Source organism: Sorghum bicolor, chromosome 3 (genome assembly GCF_000003195.3).
Source record: "Sorghum bicolor cultivar BTx623 chromosome 3, Sorghum_bicolor_NCBIv3, whole genome shotgun sequence".
In the NCBI taxonomy this organism is placed as follows: domain Eukaryota; kingdom Viridiplantae; phylum Streptophyta; class Magnoliopsida; order Poales; family Poaceae; genus Sorghum; species Sorghum bicolor.
In genome coordinates, this window is record NC_012872.2 from 4305352 (window position 1) to 4330266 (window position 24915).

At 47.9% G+C, this 24915-nt stretch overlaps 5 protein-coding genes across 5 annotated transcripts; 3 read left to right on the forward strand and 2 right to left on the reverse strand.

Annotated features, from left to right (window-relative positions):
• On the forward strand, positions 275-4223 carry LOC8056536 (2-hydroxyacyl-CoA lyase). Its single transcript, XM_002455039.2, has 2 exons — positions 275-2014; positions 3572-4223. Exons 1-2 carry the CDS (start codon positions 599-601, stop codon positions 3884-3886), a joined length of 1731 nt encoding a protein of 576 aa, XP_002455084.1. The 5' UTR covers positions 275-598; the 3' UTR covers positions 3887-4223.
• On the forward strand, positions 5847-9295 carry LOC8078792. The gene is made up of 7 exons (XM_002455040.2): positions 5847-6206; positions 6336-6451; positions 6539-6657; positions 6754-6916; positions 7011-7228; positions 7313-7682; positions 7772-9295. The coding sequence occupies exons 1-7, from the start codon at positions 6045-6047 to the stop codon at positions 9081-9083; spliced, it is 2460 nt and encodes an 819-aa protein (XP_002455085.1). The 5' UTR covers positions 5847-6044; the 3' UTR covers positions 9084-9295.
• On the reverse strand, positions 9460-13562 carry LOC8078793 (coleoptile phototropism protein 1). The gene is made up of 3 exons (XM_021455248.1): positions 12464-13562; positions 9918-10223; positions 9460-9841 (listed from the first exon to the last, which is right to left on the reverse strand). Exons 1-3 carry the CDS (start codon positions 13382-13384, stop codon positions 9596-9598), a joined length of 1473 nt encoding a protein of 490 aa, XP_021310923.1. The 5' UTR covers positions 13385-13562; the 3' UTR covers positions 9460-9595.
• On the forward strand, positions 16350-20720 carry LOC8056537 (pentatricopeptide repeat-containing protein At3g62890). The gene is made up of 3 exons (XM_002455041.2): positions 16350-18769; positions 18940-19072; positions 20422-20720. The coding sequence occupies exon 1, from the start codon at positions 16547-16549 to the stop codon at positions 18506-18508; it is 1962 nt and encodes a 653-aa protein (XP_002455086.2). The 5' UTR covers positions 16350-16546; the 3' UTR covers positions 18509-18769; positions 18940-19072; positions 20422-20720.
• On the reverse strand, positions 19386-21632 carry LOC8078794 (UDP-glycosyltransferase 73C3). The gene is made up of 2 exons (XM_021456899.1): positions 21081-21632; positions 19386-20546 (listed from the first exon to the last, which is right to left on the reverse strand). The coding sequence occupies exons 1-2, from the start codon at positions 21575-21577 to the stop codon at positions 19553-19555; spliced, it is 1491 nt and encodes a 496-aa protein (XP_021312574.1). The 5' UTR covers positions 21578-21632; the 3' UTR covers positions 19386-19552.

The window sequence follows — 24915 nt, forward strand, 5'->3', positions numbered from 1 at the left end:
TGAAATTTTAGCATTTTGCATTCCATCGTTTCAAAATAGTTGACATTTAGCATTCTTTGGAACTAAACACCCCTAAGTAATTTTAACAATTAAATTAAATTCTAAGTACTCTGCAAATAGTATTTGAATGGTTGTATTAGTAATGGTGATCGGTGTGGAAAAAAAAAAGACGGTGTACCCGTGAATATTGAGACGTTGACCCGTTGACTGGAGAAACAAAATGTGGCCAAACAAACAGTGTTCTCTGGCCCTGGGCTTTTCGGTCTGTTCTCTGGCATGCCCGCTGCGCCTGCGCCTGTTCGTGTTCGGTGCGCTGTTGCGTCGAGCAAAGGCAAAACGAAGACTATTCCGTCGCTTCGGCAGGGCTTCACCCCCACATACACCTCTGCCCGTGGGCAGGTGTCATCTGCCCCGCCGCCGGCCCGCCGCCGCACGCCTCCTTCCTCCGTGCTCGTGCCACCGACGCCCTTATAACCATCCCGCACTCCGTGGTCGGGCCACCGCACTCCCGAAGCAACAAACACCAGAAGTCGAGAAGCGCACCAGCTCAACTCACCAACCACCGAACCGCACCCCAACAGGAGCATCAGAGCAAAGGATGGCCTCTGATTCCGCGGCCGCCGCGACGGTGGACGGCAGCGCGCTCGCGGGGCGCGCGCTGGCCGCGGCGGGCACGCGGCACATGTTCGGGGTGGTGGGCATACCCGTCACCTCCCTCGCGTCCCGCGCCGCCGCGGCCGGGGTCCGCTTCCTCGCCTTCCGCAACGAGCAGTCCGCGGGGTACGCCGCCGCCGCCTACGGCTTCCTCACGGGGTCCCCGGGCGTCCTCCTCACCGTCTCTGGCCCAGGATGCGTCCACGGCCTCGCGGGCCTCTCCCACGCCACCGCCAACGCCTGGCCGCTTCTCATGGTCTCCGGATCCTGCGACCAGGCCGACGCCGGCAGGGGCGACTTCCAGGAGCTCGACCAGATCGCCGCCACCAAGCCCTTCGCCAAGCTCGCCGTCAAGGCCAGAACCATCGCCGACATCCCGCGCCTCGTCTTCCAGGCCCTCGCTGCCGCCGTCTCCGGCCGTCCCGGCGGGTGCTACCTCGATATCCCGTCCGACGTCCTCCACCAAACCCTCCCTGAATCCGAGGCCGCGGCTCTCATAGCAGCAGCAGCAGCAGCCGATTCGGCCGCGTCCGATCCTTCCCCGTCGAAGCACAAGTCCCTAAACGAGGGAATCGAGAAAGCTGCGGACCTGCTCCGGCGTGCGGAGCGGCCTCTGGTTGTGTTTGGGAAGGGTGCGGCGTACGCGCGCGCGGAGGAGGCGATCCGGAAGCTGGTGGACACCACGGGCATCCCCTTCCTCCCGACGCCGATGGGGAAGGGGGTCGTGCCTGACTCGCATCCACTCTCCGCCACGGCGGCACGCTCACTGGCCATCGGGCAGTGCGATGTGGCTCTGGTTGTCGGTGCAAGGCTTAATTGGTTGCTTCACTTTGGCGAGCCACCCAAGTGGTCCAAGGATGTCAAGTTCATCCTTGTGGACGTCTCCGAGGAGGAGATTGAGCTCCGGAAGCCACATGTGGGGATTGTTGGGGATGCGAAGAGAGTAATTGAGCTGATCAACCGGGAGATCAAGGACAATCCCTTCTGCTTGGCAAGGTCGCACCCATGGGTTGAAGCGATCACCAAGAAGGCCAAGGACAATGTTCTTAAGATGGAGGCGCAGCTAGCGAAGGATGTTGTGCCGTTCAATTTCATGACACCATTGCGGATCATCCGGGATGCGATCCTTGCTGAGGGGAGTCCTGCTCCGGTAGTGGTGTCAGAAGGGGCAAACACCATGGATGTTGGCAGGGCTGTGCTTGTGCAAAATGAACCAAGGACAAGACTGGATGCAGGGACATGGGGCACGATGGGCGTCGGGTTGGGGTACTGTATTGCAGCTGCAGTAGCTGAACCCGAAAGACTTGTGGTTGCTGTTGAGGGCGACTCTGGATTTGGATTCAGTGCAATGGAGGTTGAGGTACGAATGCAAACATGCCAGCTTCACTTTGACTAATTACTTAAATCTCAGTACTTATTATTTGGTTTAGTTTTGTAAACATGTTATTTTCTTCTGCTTTTTTTGTTGTTGTTGCTATTGTCATGTTGCTGTGAGCTGAAATTAACTTCAGGTTGGAAAAAAAAGGCCAGGGTTGTGTTATGTTGATGTCAATAATACTAACATACTTATGCTGCTGCTGCCATGTTCTAGATGTTAATATGACACATAGTAACATGTCAAATAGAAAATTAATCTAACGGATGTGCATAGATTGCATGATCCCTGGATAATTACCCAAGGACTGTGTATGAGTCATCTGTTGCAATTGTGCTGGTTCACACTATTACTACAAGTATTCAAGGTAGCAAATGCTTTTATCAACATAAACGAATTACTGTTCGATTGATGTCCTCATACTATTACTACATTAGTATTCAAGTCATTTGTTTTGGCTGATCCAGGAGCAATCGAATTTTCCTAGTGGTTCAGCCTCGTCAGGATATATTCTTATAGTGTACATTCTGCAATATAAATACGCCAATATGGATACTTCATTGCTTTCTCATACATCTCCCAGCTCCATACAGTTCACCGTATATGAATATTTAATTTTGTAGTATTTGTACACCTGTAATCTCATTGGTGGTTCACAACATGAGCATTTCAATATGGAATCACAGAGGAGACCATTACTCATAGATTATACATTTTCCAGCGAGACTAAAATTTCATTGTTTTATGTGACGGTTATCCATCTGCATTGTTGTTGTTTTTTTAGATTACTGCACATTATTTTTCCATATGATCTGATGAATGCTAGCCAAAACCATTCCTTGCCCTGGGGCATCTTTTAACTTTATCTGCTATCTGTTCAATGAACTGGAATGTGTCTATACCCTTACTTATTATTTTATCCTTTTACTCATTATAAGGGTTATTGGTGATGCAACTCTGAATTGTTGGTGTTACTTGTTAGTCTCAATTCTTATACTAGGAGGCAGGTGTTCCTTGTTAGTCTCAATTCTTATATTAGGACGAACTGCAGATGTTTGGATCAAACAACTTGATGGAAGTGTGTAAAGTACTGTATTGAAATCTGATCATTTGCTTGCTTATTAACCCTTGATGGACTTAGCTGCACACAGTTATGCCATAACTAGCCATCTAATTAGCCCAGATTTAGGATTTCACTGTGGTTGATATGTGGGATAAGGATAAGTAGTAAAACTCCATAGATTGTTTGAAAGTCTATGCCTGATTGACTAGGAAGTACTGATCCTCTGTTTAATTAGGCCAACTTTACTAGTTAATTTTTGCTATGTCATTTTCATTTCTTGTAACTTCTAGTTATTTCCCTATCAACATGGATTACATGTTTTTATTTTCCTTGATTTTCTTGCTTTTCTAGTATCTGGGTCCCTTAAACTATCTTTCTCTAAACTTGCATTGTTGTACCATATGTTTATCATTTCATTTAGCCACATCGTGCCAGATCGAGGTACCTAACTATTTGCTTTTGTGCCTTTCGCTTTACAGACGTTGGTGAGGTACCAGCTGCCTGTCGTTGTAATTGTTTTCAACAACAACGGTGTCTACGGCGGTGACCGAAGAAGCCCTGATGAGATAACCGGACCCTACAAAGATGACCCTGCCCCAACTTCTTTCGTTCCAGCAGCAGGCTACCATAAAATGATGGAAGCTTTCGGAGGGAAAGGCTATCTTGTGGAGACACCAGACGAGCTCAAATCTGCCCTTTCAGAATCGTTCCGCGCCAGGAAACCAGCAGTGATTAATGTTATCATTGATCCTTATGCCGGTGCAGAGAGCGGTCGAATGCAGCACAAGAACTGAGCGTGTTTGGTTTATACCATAATATCATAGCAGGATGCAGATGCGACTTTACAAATAAGCAACAACCTTGAGTTTGAGTGTCAATATATCAATCCTTGGTCTTACGACCTCTCTTCGTTGTCCTTGGTATAGATGTGGATGTGGGATGCCTTTAATTGAAAGTCTCCTTTTGATGGCATGTAAATATGTTATGATTGTCTGCATGCCATGATGTAAAGCAAACGTTGAAGGCTGAAGGGATGTTGACGAGGATGTGTGCGGAAGTAACCCAATAGCCAGGCCGGCGCCCATATCCTCTGAGCTTGTTCGCTTGTGTGAAAAGACATAGTTAAAAGTAGTATTTATTGATTGGAAAAAGTCTACATAACCCTCTAAACTATCAAGAGTAGACTACTTCACCTCCCGAACTATAAAATAAGATATTCTACTCTCTGAACTTTCAAAACCAGTTAACCCCATAGAGTGGTTTTGGATGGTGGTTTTGTCATTTTCTTTTTTATTTATTTCCGCTAAATTTTTAAAAAATCATAATAAATCATAGAAAAATCATAAAATAAAAATTTCAATTTTGTTGGACTTCTAATGAGTAGATCTATACAGTGAATATATAATATGGTATACTTTAGTATAAAGTTTTTGTTGTAGCCTTAAATCTATATTTTTCTGTAATTAAATCGAATAATTTATATATGCAGTTCCTATGATCCAATTGTGGTAAAATTTTTATGGTGGGCTCATTATTGTACGCTTGAACTATGGTAAAATTTTTATACCCAGTGGATCACGTATAACTTAGTTATCAATTTATTTAGCTTTATTCTTGTTAAATCTATGCTTTATTTATAACTAAGTTATACATGATCCAATGAGTATGAAATTTTTATCATAGTTCAAGCATACAATAATGAGCCCACCATAAAACTTTTACCACAATTGGACCACAACAACTGCATATATGAATTATTCAAATTAATTACAGAAAAACATAGATTTAAAGCTACAGCAAAAATTTTATACTAAAGTATACCATATTATATATTCACTGTGTAGATCAACTCATCAGGAGTCCAAAAAAATTAAAATTTCCATTTTATGATTTTTTTATGATTTTTTAAAGATTCAGCAAAAATAAATAAAAAAGAAAAAGACAAAACCACTCGAGTGGGTTATTTGACCGGTTTTGAAAGTTCAGGGGGTAGAATATCTGGTTTCATAGTTCAGGGGATGAAGTAGGTCACCCTAGATAGTTTGGGGGTTATGTAGACTTTTTCCTTTATTGATTTGTTGTGAAAGAAAAACATTATTAAATGACTGGTAGATTGCATCAAAAACATTATTAAAAGGGCTTGTTTAGATGCAAAAACTTTTTGGATTTTGACATTGTAGCATTTTCGTTTTTATTTGACAAACATTGTCCAATCATGGAGTAACTAGGCTTAAAAGATTCGTTTCGCGATTTACAGACAAACTGTGTAATTAGTTTTTATTTTTATCTATATTTAATACTTCGTGCATGTGTCACAAGATTTGATGTAAGGGGAAATCTTGTAAAGTTTTAGGTTTATTTCACTCGACAGCCGGATATCTCCTATCATCCTATGGCCTTCCTAGACCGGTGCCACAAAAAGTCATTAAACCCGACAAAAGTCAGACCGGCGCCATAAAATCAAAAAAAGATCTCCGCCTCCTACATCCTAGTCCTCCGATCTGTCCGTGCTCCGTTCCAACAACTCCCGCGCGGTACAGCAGCTCACTGTGCACCTGCACTGATCGCTCCAACGGTCTTCCAAATCATTCCGGGCCAGATCGCGTGACCCCACAGGCCAGCCTCCCAAGCGCCCCGAGGCCACGGTGCCACGCCGTCCCACGTGCTCTCGCCTGACGAATTTGAACACCCCCAACGGCTCTCTCCCATCTCCCCGTCCCAGCGTCCCCGTCCCTATCCCTCCGACCGTTGCGCGAGACGATACGCTCCTCGTCCTCGTCCCACCCCGCCCGCCGGCTTGCTTGCAAATCCAGCTGCTAAATTGCTCCGCACTCCCACGCCCTCTCTGCTCTCTCTCTCTCTCTCTCCTAATCCCGATACTCACCTGCCCCTGCTCCGTACGCGCGTCCATCACGCACGGGCAGCGGTGCAGCCGCCGGCGGCGACGCAAAGATGGCGGCGGCATTCACTGAAGAGGAGAAGGCGGTGGACGACGCGCTGGGCTACCCCAAGGCCTACGCCAAGCTCTGCCGAGGCGGCGGAGGGGCGGTCGGCCTGCCCTACAGCCACGGCCCGCCGCACGCCTTCCTCCCCTACATCCTCCAGCCGCACGAGGTACGTGTGTGTCGTGTGTGTTCAGCGGTCGCCTGATCCGATCCCTCGCCTCACCGCCGCCCTGCGTGACCCGAGAGCGCAGAGGACACGAGCTGAGCTGATCTAAACGAGTGGTTTCGATGGGTACAGGCGCTGCGGGCCAAGGACCTGAACGAGATGTTCCCGGTGACCGACGCGGAGGCGCCGCCCACCGCCAACCCCCGCGGCTTCGCCAACCTCCTCTGGAAGCAGCTCGACCACCTCGGGTGCGTGCGTCACGGTTTGATTTCCGCTTCGCGATCTCACGCCCTTCGTGAGCTCGGCTGATTGATTTCTTCGGCGATTGAATGCAGGAACGCCGGGTTCGATCCGGCGCTCTTCCGGGTGGACGCGTACGGGAACGTGCTCTACCTGCACGCCGACTCCGCCTCGCCCCTCGCCTGGGACATCGACCACTGGTTCCCCTGCGCCAGTAAGGAATCGCTGCGGTCTGATGAGTTTTTGTTTTTTTTTTCCAGCCTCGAACACTCTTACTGATCGCTTGATCGGTGACTGTGGATGTTTGTAGGGGGAGGGAAGACAGTGCCGAGCAACCTGCGGATAGTGCAGTGGCAGGTGTGCAGGAAGAAGCAGAACAAGTTAGAGTTCCTCATGCCGTGGTGGGATCTGCAGCTCGGCGTCTCTGTCAACCAGTTCCTGTCCATCTTCGCCTCCAAGAACTCCGACTTCAGGTACGCTTGCTGCCGCCGCGTGCCCAGCGTTCGGCCGCTTGCTGCTGTAGGAACCTTGCCTTACTGTAACTGCTGGATCTTCTTCATCATGCAGAAACAGAGCATTCGCGTTCTTGTTCACCCATGGTGCCAGCGAGGAGCTGAACTCGCTGCAGGTGGTGGAGGCGCACGCGTTCCCGCAGCACTTCTCTGAGATGAAAACGAAAGTAGGACTCGCCCCTGCTGCAATTGTTTCCTCTAGGGGTTCTGACAACTCGGTGCTCAAATCTCTTGATGCGAACCGACCACTCAGGCCTAGTTACCCTTTGATTGGTATAAATTTCTTTCATGCCTTTGATTTTGGTATGCCTGTGTTCATATGATCTGTGGAGTCCTAATTGATGGTTATCTGTGTAGCTGCTAAGAAATTTACAGGCGACAGGGATGAGAATGTCAACCTCGCAGGACAGGGGCCTAATTCCACTAAGGAGAACAATAACCCAGATGCTGACGGCTACATTAGCAATCCTTACTTGTCCATAGCAATGGCCAGGGACTCACTGAGGCAACGAGAAGAGGCCAAGAAGAAGCAGGCCGAACTTACAGAATTGGAGAACGAGGCCAATGAGCTGAAGCAGATGAACGAAGAGGAACGGGTGGCCATCCAGGGCTTGGAGGCCCTACTAATCAAGAGGAGGCGGCGAGTTGAGAAGTGTCGTCGCTTGGCAGAGGCTCAGTCCAACTACAAGGCAGTGCTGGAGAAGATGATCAGAGATGCCATGCACCAGTAAGCATGATTGCTTAATTAAAAGAGCATTAACATGTGGTATTCAGAAGTTTAGTGATGTTAATTATCTGTCAATATATGAAATGCAGGTCCGTTGTGTACAAGGAACAACTTAGGCTGAACCAAGCTGCAACCAGCACTCTCATGGCCAGATTGGAGGCCCAAAGAGCAATGTGTGACTCATCTGAAACCGAGCTCCGTAAGAAGTACCAACATAGAGATGATTTGGAGAGGCAGATAAAGCCAGAAAGGAAGAGGTATCGTGTTGATGATGGGTTGCTCGAGGAAAGGCTCAGTGAGAGTGTAAAGTATCTTTCAGCAAGAAGATTGAGGAGTAGCCCTCTCAAGCAGGAACTGAGGGTTTTCCTTGAGGAAGATCAGAGGTATTCAGATGCATACATTTCCCTAGGTGAAGAAGAAATTGGAGAAGGAACTTCAACTCGTACTCAAGCATTCAGCAATGCCAGAAATGAACCATCGAAGGTGATAAACTTCCCGAGGAGGTCTCTTTCCATTGAACAGAACACTGTTGATACTGAAAGAGGAAGAACCCTGGTGCGGGAGAAGCTAGAAGAGTTGGCGATCAAAGAACGTCAACATAGCAGGAGACGGGAGACAAAAGAGACCATGAGATCGAGGGGAACTGGTACACCTTTAAGATCAAGAAATGACAAGGCTAAAGCGACCCTGCAGAAGTGCTACGAGTCTGAAACTGAAAAATATCATGTCAGTGAGACAGTTTCAATACCGAGGACCTCATCACTTCCAAGTCCACCCTATAGAGCAATCGGCATGTATGGAACTTCCAGATACGGTACAGATCAGTCAATGCTACTGCAAAAGAGTGAAGCACTTCATCACCTAGGTTTTAGCAGACCGGAAGATGATGAAAACATGAACCATGTTGGCAAAGGAAATGTGGATAAGTGGCTCCATATGCTCATGGATAACCAACAAGAAGATCATGCTGTATACCATTCTTCAGATGAACATGATAATGACGAGGAGAATGCTTCAGATGAGCAGCAAATGCAGAGCAGAATTGACGAAGAGAGCTGCAGGAATGGGGTAACTGAATGTTCTGATGAGATCGTTGAGGTCGAGGACGAGATTGTTTCTGACCAAGGAGCGGAAAGAGGCAGGAACAGCTTTGGAATTAAAGAGAGAGAGGAAAAGAAGATTTGGTTCCCTAGGTCTGACAGCACCAGGGGTTTCCGGTCACTGCCATCATCACCCTCTAAGATCCTGGGAATGAGAAGAGGCGTGGAATGCATGGGCAGGAAGCCTAAGGTGGCTGGCGACGATGACTGCAGATATGGCTATGAGGATTCAGTGTCCACAAGCAGCAGCAAGTTCCTCAGCAGATGCAAGCAGGCAATCAAGAAAGCAGTACACAAATAGGTCATTGCACCATACATCTGAACCTATTTATTCTTCTTTTCAGTGTGTTCAAAATCGATGCCATTTGTTATAGTCTCGGTAACTGAATAAGTGAGAATGGGCAAAGCTCGCAGACTTCCGTCTGATGCTTTGCCTGTTACTTGTGTGATATTTTTTTATGGTCACCCTGACGTGATCAGATTAGTGTGTGTACAACAATTTTTTATTCGTTACTTTGTTAGAAAAGATAAATCTATTCCTGTTCCTGAGCTGTAGAAGTCTGAGATTTTAGAACACCGATTTTACATTTTCCATGTTATCTGTTTTGTAGCTTCTGCCTGTCCAGCAGTTGGTGCTTTCAGGCTGCGTTATAGAGTTCAGTCAGATAATTTCACCGTGAACAGAAACTCAAGATGACAGTAATATAATAGGCCATCCAAACTCAAAGGAATTACAACTATAACCCCAAGCAAAAGCAGAAAACACAATTAACAGCCGTTGATCACCATCCTTTCAAGTTCAACATCCCCATCTCAGGACGTTGACTTGCGCCACTTTGCGTTTGGCGTCGCCGTGGCGGTGCTGCTCTTCTTCCCCTTGGGCGGCGTCCGGCGTTCCATGTCGCTCTCCGAGTTGTCCACCCTCGCAACATCGGCGCCCATGCCACCGCCGAACCAGAACGCGCTCCACTTGAAGAAGCCGCCACCGCCGCCGCCCCCGCGTCGCCGCCTCTCGGAGCTCAGCCTGTCCACCTGGGCCTGCAGCGCGTTGCACTGCACCTGCAACGTACGTTTCAGTGTCAGTGCAGCCGATCGGAGCACTGAATCGAACCTCGTGCGGACTCGACGAAGAAACCTGGAGCCTGACGACGTCCTCGCGGAGGCGGCGCACCTCCTGGTGCTGCGCGAGGACCTCGCGCTTGGAGGGGCAGCGGCCGGGGAGCTCCAGCGCCGGGTTGGGGCTCCGCTGGCTGCTGAAGGAGTTGCTCAGCTCGGCTAGGCGGTTGAGCTTGCCGTGCTCCGAGAAGAGCACCTGCATCACGGAGCGCACCGGCATGCGCTCGTTCTGGACGGCGTGCGCCGCGGCCTCCGCCGTTAGCTTGCGCGCGTCGATCAGCCGGCACAGTGACTTCCGCTCCTCCTTGGCGGTGTTCGGATGCGCCTGACAGAAATGGAGCCATGCGAAGGAAAGGTTTCAGTGGCCATTTCTTTGAAGCATGTCACGGCACTTTTGGGTTATCTTAATGCAATCTTGATCCTAGCAAATGCAAATCAACAATGTGCACCGCATAAAGTAGCGATCCTGATTCCTGAATCTTTACGTGACTTTTCATGGCTAGTGTATCATCGATTTGACATGCGAATATGTCAGCGTTGTCAGCATTATATTCCCGATGACAGTAGTGTCTGAGCGGCAGAATGCATAGGAACGGATCCTGCTAGTGTTCTGATACTGCCCATGAAATCGAAAGAAAAAATCCTGCTACTGTTCTAGGCTGCACCCAGGTCCCAGGCACATCCAGCAGCTCGCAATGGGACTCTGAGCATCTAGAGAATTTCTGTTCACGCCTGCAAGATCCCTGAACAGGTTGCAGGCGCCGCTGCTTGCTTGGGAACTCCGTCCACACATTTTCACATGGATCTATCTGAACATGATATTATTAGTACTATCAACTATCAAGCACATCTAGTTTCCTGTGAAAAACGCAGGTGTACAGTAACCCTGCTGGTGGTTGGTCATAGCAGCTAGCAGGACAAAAGGAAATGTGGCCGAGTAGTTTAGCGCACAGGGCACCAAAGCCCGAAGGGACAAGAAGGTTTTTGGGCCTTGTTTAGTTCCGAAAAGATTTCGGATTTCGGTACTGTAGTACTTTCGTTTGTTTGTGACAAATATTATCCAATTATGGACTAACTAGTATCAAAAGATTCGTCTCGCGATTTCCAGCTAAACTGTGTAATTAGCTTTTGCTTTCGTCTATATTTAATACTTCATGCATGTTCCGCAAGATTCGATGTGACGGGGAATCTTGAAAACTTTTTGCTTTTTTTAACTAAACAAGGCCTTGATATCCACAAGCAGTCAAGCGCCTATTCCCATGTGTAATGACAGTTGACAGGTCTCTCTGTCTCTCTGCTGCTTAACCGGTGGAGCTCACGTGACATCTGACATCTCTCTCCAAACGTTTGTCCTTCGCTAAACAGATACTACTAACAGCGTCAATACAGCAAAGCGTGAAGCTTCGGCGATTAGTGGTGATTTTGGACGCTACAGTGAGTGACACCAGTAGATAAGACGTTTCAGCCTTTTTTTGACACACTCACCCTATGCAATGCAACAGACAGATGCTAGCAGCAAGGGTTTTAGCGACAAAAGGGAGGGAGGGATCTTTAATCTTGTGCATTGGCAAACCGTGCAAGCAAGCAACACCAAATGGCAAATGCTATCATTCAGTTCACAGGCCAGGCACAAACAAACGCATGGATAAATAAAATAACTAGTGTGTGGTTTGTTGCCTTCCCTGTCTCCCTGTAGAATCATAGATTAATACGCATAGTTGTGTGTTGCAGGCTTTGTTATAATTTTTTTAGCATGACTTTGTTATGATTTTGCTCTGATGGTACACTACGCCCAGGACCTAACTTATGATTGCAGAATAATTGGATTTACGGCCGGACAGAAGATGCCTCGAGCAATAATAAAAATGGACACTGATAGTACTACAATACTACTAGCATTGCATGGTCCAACGTCCAATGCAATTATGCAAATCACAGTACAGTCAAACACACAAACACATGGGCATGTACATGCCTCGCAGGTTTTCAGGCGCCCAAAGACCAGAGTCGCCCCCCAGTATATGCATGCCTGATTCGGTGATTCCTATCGCTTTTTACAGTACTCCTGCTTTTTACAATCTCCAGCACAGATTCGAACCCGTCCTGGGATTGTCTGCAACCAAGGCAACCCCACTGCCCATCAACTCCAAGAACACAAGACATCACCACCCCAGCCTTTTTGCCGTGCGCGAAAAGGCGTTGCCGAGCGAAACTGAAACCAACGGTCTCTGCAAGATACTGTATGGGATTGCTATGCAAGAATACACGTAAGGTTAAGTGTGCACTAATACTTTCACGGTGGCTGCATGTGCATCGAGTGATGCAGAGGCCTGAACGGAGGATTTTTTTTTTCCTCGTCTAAAGAAATGTTACCACTGACACGCAGACGCGGCTATGTTGTTTGTGGCCGTGGCCTTTTCGGCGAGCAGGAATGGGCACGCACGCGTGTTACGCCGCACGCGCGCATGGTGTGCCACCGAGAGTCATGGAGTGCAGTCAAGGACAAGGAGGAACCAGGAACACGGGAAGTGAAGGAGCCAGAGTGTGGAGGGAGCGCATGCGCACCTTGAGGTAGGTGTCGACGGCGCGGTAGAGCGCGTCGTCGGCGGGGCGCGCGTGGGCGGGCACGGCGCGCGCGAGCTCCTCGAACTCGGCGGGGCGGAGGCCGGCCTCCAGCGCGGCCTCGGCCAGGTACGCGTCCACGAGCCTGGCCACCCTGGCGGCCGCCGCGCCGCCGCCGCCGATGATGGCGGCGCCGCTGATGCTGGCCTTGCTGGTGGCGCCTGCTGCTGCGCCCTCCTTGAGGAACCCGCGCACGAGGCGGAGCACGAGGGGCACGTCGAGGAGCAGCGCCGAGTTAGCGTGCTCGCGGCCGGCGTGCCCGAACGCCGGTATCATCACGGCGCCCAGCGTGGCCTGGTCCAGCCGCCGCGCCGCGCGGGCCTCCAGGTCCCGCAGCAGCGCCGCGTCCGCGCCCACCATGCTCCCCGCGCGGAGCAGCTTCAGCAGGAAGTCGCACGTGATGCCGTCGTCGGTTGCGACGGCCGCGGCGGTGCAACAGCTGCCGCCGCCGGCCCCCGCCACCAGCGGGTCCGGCGGGAGCGCGGCGACGAGGGACTCCAGCAGGAGCCGCTTCTTGAGCCACGTGGCCGTGGGGCTCTCCGGGGGCAGGAAGCGCCCGGACACGGACGACGCCGGGGACGACGACGTGAGGGGCGGCGCCACGTCCGGGAGCCACTTGGCGGCGTAGTGCGACAGCACGGACGCCAGCATGTCCGGGCGCGCGCACGACGCGGCCTTGGACTTGACGGCCGCCACGGTGCGCGCGAAGTTGTCCACGTCGTTGACGCACGAGTCGTCGCTGGCGCTCGCCGCCGCCGCGGCCAGCAGCCATGGCTCCGACGCCGAGCGCGCGTGCTCGGCGCTGCCCATGCCGCCGCGGGGCGATGGGGTCTTCGGGCTCTGACTCTGAGACGACGACTTCATGGCTGCTGCTGGTGGAGGTGGCGGGGCGCGCGCGCGCGCACAAAGCTCTTCGAGAGTTCGAGGCTCTCTGCTGCTGCTGCTGTATGTGCGTGCGCGAGTGTGTAGTATTAGTAGTTGGCGATGGCGAGCAACGGAGCTAGCTAAGCTAGCAACGTGTGAGCAGCTGCATGCTTGGTCACTTGAGTGTCGAGAGAGTGTGTGTGTGCATATGGACCAAGGACAAAGCACAAAAGCTGTGCTGCAGTGCGCGAGACGGTGACATACTTGGACCGGAGTGGGTACACAGGCATATGGCTGCGGATGGTATAGTCATCATACCATTCTAACGCATACAAAAACGTATGCATAAATCGCCAAACACGCCTGTGTTTGTATGTATCATTGACATGTGTAATTCCAGTATTTGGTGGATGAAAGTGAAACGTACGTACAATGTAGCTGTAGACTGTAGTGTATATATATGAACACCACATCTACTGTTCTCCGGACAAACCTACACAAACGGATCGACTGATTTTGAAGAAACGAGAGCAGCACGAGCATGTGCATCAGTTCGTCTGTGTAGCGCAGCTAGCGTGTGCCTGGAGTGTGCACCTCGTACATAGAGAGACATGCAGTTGAATCTACTGTGCACATATACGGGGCACCTTTACTGTTTCATCCGCAGACCGCACCTGGGGGCCAAGGTCCAAGTGGACCACGTAGTCGTACATACATGTTCTTGATCCATACACATCTGTACTCATCAGAATACAACGGTGCAGGCTTAGCTGGTTTAAACTCACTATAAGCCACGGGGTTTAAATGCCCGCAACCCTGCAAGGTCTTATTGAGCAGAATGTGTACTTTCTCAGTTATTTTTGAGGGCCATAGAGTGTGAATTTCACAAATTAAATAGCTACATGCTTTGCCAAAATTACCACAAACATTTATATTTCGTTTTTAATAAATTACAGTAGGGGGAACCCCCTTCTGACTTCCTCAAAAAAATACCACAAACCTATATATTTTACAATTTACATATAAAAAAACTCAATCCGCAGTGGCTAGACAACCCTAGAATATTTAGGCCTTGTTTAGATGCGAAAAGATTTTGAATTTCGCTACTGTAGCACTTTCGTTTGTTTGTGGCAAATATTATCTAATCATGGACTAAATAGGATCAAAAGATTCGTCTCGCGATTTACAGTTAAACTGTGCAATTAGTTTTTGTTTTCGTCTATATTTAATGCTTCATGCATGTATCGAAAGATTCGATGTGACAGAGAATCTTGAAAACTTTTTGGTTTTTGGTGTGAACTAAACAAGGCCTTAGGATTAAGAAGAAGACTTTTATGTAGATTGAGAAAACCCCTGAATCTTTGACCAACCCATACACAACGGCACCATAAGCTCTGTGAGATGAGCTGGCTATGAACATATGCTTTGGATGTAGGGTAGATGAAAGAGTTTTTTTCCCCTTTGATTACTATGACTGAAGCCACGAATAAAAAGTGAGTTTGTTGGGACTCAAACTCTGGCCACCGTTGGGGCAAGATGCTGAATCTGCAATGTCCACTCGGTCAGCGAGGCCGTTCCCACGAAACCATGGATTTAACAAAGTCAAAGGTTTCGCAAAACTATATAGATCCCGTTTTCAGAGCTGTAGCTAGATTTAATAAAAATGGTTTAAGTGTTTTTATTCAATCATTGTAAATACATATTTTAGAATAAATTTCGTCTATATTTCCAATCATATGACCACGTACATTATGTTCCAACGTACATCGCGTTGGCTGTACATATTTACTGTTCGTAGCAAGCCAGCAAGGTGATTAACTGATTACCCATCGAGTATGTAGATTCATAGTGGGGGTGGTGACTCACGTGAAGGTGTTACAAAAACGGCTATCACCTCATGTCCCCGGCCCGACGGAGCCAGAGCCCAGAGATGTGTCACTGTCCTCGTGCTCGCGCTCTACGTCGCCATACTAGTACCGTAGCTATCTACAGTCACAATCGTAGACGACATGGAATCCCGAAGAGAAGAAACATCTAATCATGCATGCGCAGCATGGGCTTGCAACTTGCATTCGTGGATCGCCTGAGCCTTGAATGCCTGATCCACTGATGCGCGCGGGGCGCGTCAGTGGTGCACTGGCATGCGGTCGGCATGCCGTGGCACCACACCATAGCGAGAGCCAAGGGGGACAAACCAGATGCAAGGCGCAACTGTCAGCCGTGCCGTGCCGTGCCGTGACATGCCATGCCATATTGCCATTGCCATGCGCCGATGCGCGCGACGCGAACGAGAACGCCGAACGCGACGGCGACGAGAGAAGCTAGCTAGGAGTATGCGCACGCGACAAAACGCGTCTTTAATGCGCATGTTCCCTCGCGTACAACGGTCGTAGCTGTCTACTAGACTACTATACGCTACGCGAGCGCATCTCCTGTACAGAGCCAAAGGCCGTATATATGCCCGTATATGGTATGGCGCGTCCGTACGGGTATGAGTGCCTGCGTCGCCACTCGGGCAGCGTTGGTATGCGCCGCCGCCAACCGGGTCCTTTTCGTGTATACCTGCATATTGGCACCACGCAATCGTGCTTGCCACCAAAAAGTTTGTTGCATTGCATGCCCCTCCCGCTTGCGTTTGTGTGCTACTCCTGTCACTGTGTGCGTCTGAACCACTGGTCTTTTTGACCTGACCAGTGATGGTGAGATCGGTGCATCTCTTTCAGTTTCACCTACGAACGAAGTACGAAAACGAAGCTTTTCTCAACTACCGTCTAGCCGAGTAGCCGAGAGCAGAGAAGCATCTGAAAAAGGAGGGTCCTCCGTTGCCCCGCCCGCGTAGGCCGCGACCAACCCGCGGCCCGCGATCCGTAGACACCTCCTGCTGCCGGTGGCGGCCCGTCTCCCCTCGTCGTGGTCCTTGCGGGCCTTGGCCGTCTCCTCTCCCAGTCCCACAGGCCCACGCCCACCCACCCGTTCGCCCGCTTCCTCCTTGTCCCGTCGTCGCGTTCTCCCCCGGTCCCGTTTACTCGCGCAGGCCCGCGCCACCGCGGCGCCGTCCCCAACCACCAGGCCACCACCACCGCTCTCCCCGGAGGTCCCCCGCCGCGCGGTGAACCCATCATCATCATCATCATCAATCACCCTGCGGTCATTCACTCGTGTATGCCGCTGGGGCCGCCCCGCGCCCTCGCCCACCGCTTGCTCGACGGAATTCCGCGCCGGAGCCCGGCCGCGGCGCCCGAGGATGCGGTCGCCGGGTACGCGCGCATGCTGGCGCGCGGGGGTAGGCCAGACGCCTACACGTTCCCGGCCCTGCTCAAGGCGGTGGCGCGCGCGGCGGGCGGCTCCGGCTCCGCTGCGCCGGCGCGCGCCGTCCACGCGCACGTGGTCAGGCTCGGGATGGGCCGCAACGCGCACGTGGCGAGCTCGCTGGTCGCCGCGTACACGGCCGGGGGCGACGGCGCGGCTGCGCGCGCGCTGGTGGGCGAGTGCGACACGCCCGTCGCGTGGAACGCGCTGATCTCGGGCCACAACAGGGGCGGGCGGTTCGGGGAGTCGTGCGGCTCGTTCGTGGACATGGCCAGAGCCGGCGCCGCGCCCACGCCGGTCACCTACGTCTCGGTGCTGTCTGCTTGCGGCAAGGGGACGAGAGACGTGCTGCTCGGGATGCAGGTGCACGGGCGTGTCGTGGGGAGCGGGGTGCTGCCGGACCTCAGGGTGGAGAACGCGCTGGTCGATATGTACGCGGAGTGTGCTGACATGGGCTCGGCTTGGAAGGTGTTCGACGGCATGCAGGTGAGGAGTGTGGTGTCCTGGACGTCTTTGCTTTCTGGGCTCGCGAGGTTAGGCCAGGTTGATGAAGCGAGAGACCTGTTTGATCGTATGCCTGAGAGAGATACGGTCTCGTGGACCGCGATGATTGATGGGTATGTGTGGGCTGCCCGGTTCAGGGAGGCATTGGAGATGTTCCGTGAGATGCAGTATAGCAATGTGAGTGCGGATGAGTTCACCATGGTGAGCGTGATCACAGCCTGCGCGCAGCTAGGTGCTCTGGAGATGGGAGAATGGGTGAGGGTTTACATGAGCAGGCAAGGGATTAAGATGGATGCTTTCGTCGGTAATGCGCTCATAGACATGTATTCCAAGTGCGGAAGCATTGAGCGTGCGTTGGATGTTTTTAAAGGCATGCACCACAGAGATAAGTTTACTTGGACAGCTATCATACTTGGTCTCGCGGTGAATGGTTATGAGGAAGAGGCTATTGAAATGTTCCACAGAATGATCAGGGTTTCAGAAACTCCAGATGAGGTGACATTCATTGGTGTTCTCACAGCCTGCACCCATGCTGGCTTGGTTGACAAAGGACGGGAGTTCTTTCTCAGCATGATAGAGGCCTATAATATTGCCCCAAATGTGGTGCATTATGGATGCATAATTGATCTCCTTGGCAGAGCTGGGAAAATTACAGAAGCTTTGGATACAATAGATCAAATGCCAATGACACCCAACTCCACTATTTGGGGGACCCTGCTGGCAGCTTGTAGAGTTCATGGCAATTCAGAGATAGGTGAATTGGTAGCAGAGCGCCTCCTTGAGCTGGATCCAGAGAACAGCATGGTGTACATCCTTCTGTCAAACATTTATGCAAAGTGTAACAGATGGGAAGATGTTCGGCGGCTTAGGCATGCAATAATGGAGAAAGGAATAAAGAAAGAACCTGGTTGCAGTCTGATCGAAATGGACGGTATTATTCATGAATTTGTAGCCGGTGATCAGTCTCATCCTATGAGCAAAGAAATCTACTCTAAGTTGGAGAGCATAATCAGTGATTTAAATAACGTTGGGTATTTTCCTGATGTAACTGAGGTCTTTGTTGAAGTTGCAGAAAAAGAAAAGAAGAAGGTTCTTTACTGGCACAGCGAGAAGCTGGCAATTGCTTTTGCATTACTCAGTTCAAAACCTAATACTGTGATAAGAATAGTGAAGAACTTGAGGATGTGTTTGGACTGCCATAACGCAATTAAATTGATTTCAAGGTTGTATGGAAGGGAGGTTGTTGTGAGGGACAGAACACGCTTCCATCATTTTAGACATGGATTCTGTTCTTGTAAAGACTATTGGTAACTTCTTATGCATCAGCCACACAAGACAGCTGAATATCTGTAGCCTCAGCTTTGAGCTTTGAGTGATCACCTGATGGCAAGCATGAGTTCTCGCTACAAATGTAGTTTTGAGCACTGACTGCAGTTCACGAAGTGAATAGAAGCATGATAGTATTGTTGATCCAGTGAACCCTATGTTCTGTTTGAGCTAATCTTCTCGCACATTGATGTAAACCTTGACATTGCTGATGGTTCAGCATGCACAGCATTTATTCAGAGAAAGGTATTTTATTACATATCCTGCTACATGTCATAAGAAATATGTTCTATCTTTGTTTGTTAGAGTATTCTTTTGAGGAGATTCTGATTCAAATTCTTGGATATTGAAATGTCCTATAGTGGTGGAGTTAATTAAATGCCATTAATATCTAACTTTTGGATTTGGCTTCGCAGAGTTTTCTGTTGGAGAAATACTTGCTGTACAATTGTTTCTCTGGTGTGAAACATTTTTTTTTTTGGCAAAGCTTTATTTGGTTGATTGATCATGTCTTGAGGAGTTCTACAGTCTGGGCCTTCATAAAACAAGGTATATTAAACGTTGATCTTCATTGCACAGAGTATTTTTGAGTTCATGCTTCATTCACACTTTTTCTATAAATCTTGATAAACTATAAGAGTTAAGAGATAGTCAGTCTTTATTTATGTATTTTAGTGACATGAGGAATTGCCTAACTAAATGTGCCCACCAGCCCCTGCCCCTGCCCCTGCCCCCTCTCGCCCCAGCCCATAGACGATGTTTTCTGCTCCTCCCATGGAAGGTGGAGGAGGCGGCCAGCCATTGTGCCCATGCCTGCAGGGGTGGGTCATCAACATGGGTTAGCATCTGTAAAAGAGGAAGCTAAGCAACACGTTGGAACTGATTGTGCGGTAACTTAGAGTCTGCCTGATTCAGGTTACAGGTTAATTTCAAGATAACTCTTATGGAGTAGTGATTAAGCTTTAGTACTGTCATGCATTATAGTTTTCGTCCAGGAGAGGGGGGAGCTTAATCCCTTCTCTGTATTAGCTAGATGCCTTTGCCCAGGTTTCCCATTTCATGTATCAATAGATTTATACTATTATACGAAGAACCTCCCTCTTCCAAAGCCTTCCTTGCCTTAGCACCAAATTCTTTTGCTCTCATCCTCATCTCCTCTGCAGCCTCCCCCTCATCCATCAACTTGGACACAGCTGTCTCCACAGCATCCATTGACACTGTAGCCTCCTTTTGTTCATGCCCCCATTGTGTCACTGCTTTCACTCCAACCTCCACCCCAGTTTTCAGCACATCCACCACCAACCTTTCGTTCACAAACTGCTCTGCAAAGTGTGGCCATGTGATCAAGGGCACGCCTGCACAGATGCCCTCTAATGTTGAGTTCCACCCACAGTGTGTCATGAAACCTCCAATAGATTTGTGCCACAGGATCATTACCTGTGGCGCCCAGCCCCTTATGATCAAGCCTCTGTCCTTTACTCGTTCTTCGAACCCATCCGCGAGCCATTCCTCAACTTCTGGAAACTTATCTCCTGCTTTGATCACCCAGATGAACGGCTTGTTGGAAGATTCCAGACCTAGTCCCAGCTCAACAAGCTGCTGAGGTGCAGTACAGGCCATACTGCCGAAGCTTACAAAGATCACCGAGCCTGAATTCTTGGAATCAAGCCATTGCAAGCAATGTGCCTCATCCATTGAGGCCTTGTTTCCTCTTGCAGCCAAAGTGTTGCTGTCCTGATTGCACAGACACATTGGTCCCACTGTCCAAACCTTTTTCCCTGTAGTCTGCTCAAAGGACTCAATGTACAAAGCCTCCAGCTCTTGGAAGCTGTTTATGACAACACCAGTGGATCTCATCTCCTCCTCATACATGTTCTTACGGATTTGATCTATACCAGGAACAGATAGACTTCCAGGGCATTTTGCCTTTGTCAACTCAAGCAGCGTAGGGAATCCTGGGAAACTAATGAGCTCATTCTCATCTTCAACATGTTCCAGTAAGTTGTCGCGGACAATGATGTACCTGCAAAACATAATTATATTGTATTTAATCACATTATGCTGCAAACTTGTTTCCTGTTACTGCCAGTTCTTAGTCAGCATGTTATTGTTGAATTTCTGTCATTATTGGTTGGAGTGTAAACTAAAAACTAAAATATTGTTGCTGATTAATTAGTAGTACTCTGATTATTTTTTCTTTTCATTACACTCATAAAAAACATTTCTTAGTAGTGCTCAGATGAATGCTTTCCTTTATTTTTCACGTACGTAATTGCCTTTGGCCATGTTTATTTCCACTTATAATCAGATTTTCAGTGCAAAAAAGCGAGAGTCCCACCAAACGCTTTGGTTATTTCTGCTTATATTCTACTTCTGCTTCAGAACTTTGAAGTAGCTAAATCGAGAATAAAAAAAAAATATCCCCATTGTATGACGGTTATAAGCAGAAATAAATATGGCCTTTCTTTTCTGAAGGAACATATGCTACTTTTTCCTCCAGTTTTTGGACCAATTACATTTTTAGTGATAAAATATGCTTTATATTGACACGAAATACCTGGCAAGGTACGCGAAGCCGCAGAAGCCATTAAACGTCAGTCTTGGGATACCAAACTCCCTTGCGATGTCACCTGTCCACCAGTGCATCATGTCTGATATGATGCAGCTTGGAGATTGGCGTTGCTGGCTGAGGTATGCAACGAGTGGCTCCCGAAGCGCTGCGCAGGCATCCAAGAAGTTCTTGAACAGATCTCTGGATTTGAGCATGTCGGCGTTCTCGCATCCTTCAGGCAGGCCAAACTCAACGGCGGGGAAGTGGAGCTTGACGAACTGGATCGCGAGGCCTGCTGCCGCCACGTGATCGATGAACCCTGTGATCCTGGAGGCGTTCAGTGGTGTGGTGATGAAGCTGACCTGCGCGCCATGCTTGGCTAGCAGGTATGCCATGTCAGTCATGGGGATGGTGTGGCCCTGTGCCATCATTGGAACAAGCACAAAGTGTGTCCTCTCAGAGGCGTTCAGGTTATGGGCGAGTGCTTGGGTGGCAGAGGCCATGGCTGTGGCTGGTGAAGTGGAGAAGCATACACTGGTTATTCTAGGAGAGGTGAGGTCGTATGCTGTTTGAAGCGATGTGGAGATAGCAGCTGAGGTATATATGTAGTGTCTGTTCCTTGTGCTATGAAAGCGATGTGGGCTGGTTTGGTGACGCATGTACATACGTCATGTTATGTTGTCAAGGAGATAAGAGGCCGGCAGCTTAGGCCGTTTAGTTCGAAAAAATTTGCAAAATTTTTCAGATTCTCCACCACATTGAATCTTTAGACGTATGCATGGAGTATTAAATATAGATAAAAATAAAAACTAATTACACAGTTTGGTCGAAATTGTGGAGATAAATCTTTTGAGTCTAGTTAATCTATGATTGGACAATATTTGTTAAATACAAACGAAAATACTACAGTGTCGATTTTCTAAAAATTTTTGGAACTAAACAAGGCCTTAACAAATTGCAAATTGCCTCATCTTTCTGGTGATGCTGGCGTTGCCTGTATTATTGTCTGCATAAAGGAAGACTGAGTGCCAATTCTTCCCAGGCGGGCCTTTGGAAAACTGGATCCCTGGGCCCCTTCATTTTGGAAAGATGCACTTGGCAATCTTGCATGCGCACGCAGTACTTCCAGTCAAGAAATACCTGCTCTGACTCGTCAGCAGCCATATCACTGCCGTCTCAGGGTGATATACTTGCTGTTTCTCAAGAAGAAAAAAAGAACAATTAGTTTCAAATATATCTCGGTTTATTTATGCTGAATCTTACTTTTCCAATTTCCTGTCTCACAAGCTGAGGCTGCGATGTATGCTGTTTCAAAATTCCTCTTTGCTGTCTGGTCTGTTACTCTGTATCTTTTTTTTTTGTTACTCTCTTATATGTTCACCTTCTCTTCTTTGATCACCATTTTTCATGTAGGTATATCACACGTATTATTTTAATGGACGGGGTAAAACCCTGCTTTTTAAGAAAGCAACAGCGTTTACAAAAGATCCACACACAGAACGCTTGGATTGCCAGCTTACAAGTACACGGCACAAAGCAAATCAGTAACAAAACAAAGGATAAAAACAGAGTACAACAAGAAGTTTGCTTCCAGAAATCTTCCAGCCAGCTTTTCATCAGCCAAGACTTCTGTCCAAAATTTTCCTTTCGCCATCCTTCAACAACACCATCTCTGCAATAGATTGAGAATTTTATATATGATTAATCACACGTATTATTTTATATCATACAATCTTAAAAGGTATCATATATTAGCTATGCTGGGATCATTTTAATGTTCTATTACGTCTTTGACGTCGATGGGTGGAAAGTGATTATGTTAGGCGTAGATCCAGTTTGGCAAGACTCTGGCTTCTTCTAAAAGGGCTTCTGCTTCTTTTGTGGAGTTAAAACTGTTTTAGAAAAACGGTTGGAAAAACGGCTCTAATGATAAATTTGTAATAATTTGATTCAGAATTATAAGGAGGAAAACCGGGATGAACAGTGTTTTACTCCACAATTTAAAAACAGTCCTATCTCTTTGAGACTCCTTATAAAAAAACATTTTTTAAAGTATGTTTGGTACAGCTCCATGGCAAGAGCCGCTGTGCCAAAAGGCCCTTATTCGACACAAAGATGAACAATTTGGAAACAGCCAAGCAGTAGAGGTTCGTAAGATAGTCGGACCAGATGCAAACAAGGTACCCCCGTAACCTATTATTTTGCCCTTTTTTTTCCTTTTAAGAAAAGAGCTGTGTCGAATTCCTTGTCAATTTTGGTGGTCTTAGTGTAACAATGTTGACCAATTTGGCTAGCAAACGAAGACAGTTGGCAAACCACTAAGTTTTGGGGTGTTTTCGAGTAGTGTTTTATACTGTATAGCACTCCTTTCAACCCAAAGTTTCATCCCAAAGTATAAGTCATTTCAAGAATCTTGGAGAGTCAAACTATCTTAAATTTAACCAAATTTATATGATAAAATAATAATATTTATATCAACTAAAGTATCATTAGATTCTTTATTAATTATATTTTTATAGTATATTTATCTGATATCTTATATCGTCATATATTTTTATGATTTTGGTCAAACTTAAAATTCTTTGACTTTGCAAGATTTTTAGAATATCTTGTAATTTAGAACGGAGGAAGTATATGAGTTATTAAAGCGTACCAGTGGCCGCCAACGAGTCCGTGATTAGCTGTGAGCCTATTCGCGCGACAGAAAAGTCATGACTAAGAGCATCTCCAACCGTTTGGCAAAATTTGTTTCTCAAATTTTATTGTTTGCCAAATTCGAAAATAATATGGGGAGAAAAAAAGATTTAATCTTCAACATATTGGCAAATTTTGTTTCCAAAAATCCAAAAACCCACTAACAAAATGAAGAGTTCCGCTAAGCGAACGAAGAGCCCCACTAAGCATGAGGAGAAAGACCGATGCCAAGCATAGAGCCCGCGCGCTAGACAGAGAGATATGTCAAGTTAGAAAAGATGGAAAATTAAAATGCCAAACTGTTGGAGATTGTTTTTCCTCGTTTTGCTAAAAAAATTATGAATGTGAAGTCATTTGCCAAACTCTTAGAGATGCTCTAAGGCCTTGTTCAGTTGGTAAAATTTTTTGGTTTCGGGTATTGTAACATTTTTGTTTGTATTTGATAAATATTGTTCAATCATGAACTAACCAGACTTAAAAGATTCGTCTCGCAAATTATAGGCAAACTGTGTAATTAGATTTTGTTTTCGTCTATATTTAATGCTTCGTATATATGCCATAAGATTTGATGTGACGGAAAATTTTAAAAAAATTTAGTAATTTTGAGAACTAAACAAAGTCTAAAAGTATTATTTATTGATTTATTATAAGACAAATACTGCTGAATGTGGCCGCTGAATGTGGGCTGGTAGATTCGGGCAGAGGCTGCGCCGACCGATTCGTCGGTCTGATGCATGTGGATGTTGATAGTTTTGACGGCACAGCCAGCACAGCCAGGCCGAAATGACACCATCGTGCTGGCAGTGGCAGGGTAGAGTGCCGTGGCCATCGCAAACATGCAGCTGCCCAACTGCCCAAGAAAAACTGCAGGCGTTTTTCAAAAGAAAAAAAAGGAAAGGAAAGAAAAGAAAAAAACGCAGGGAGATTCATTTGTTTCTTGGTGCTGACACTCTGTTGCACAGTGTGGAGATCTGGAGCCTCCTTTTTCCAATGATTAGCCCGTCCTTCAAAAAACAGGAAACTTTGAGGAATCAATTCATGTTTAAAACGAAATTTTCAGAGGACTTAAATCATGAAATAGGGTAGGATAAAAACTTGTTCGTTTGAGCTTATCTGCCGAATCTATTAGTCAATCTATCAGTTACTT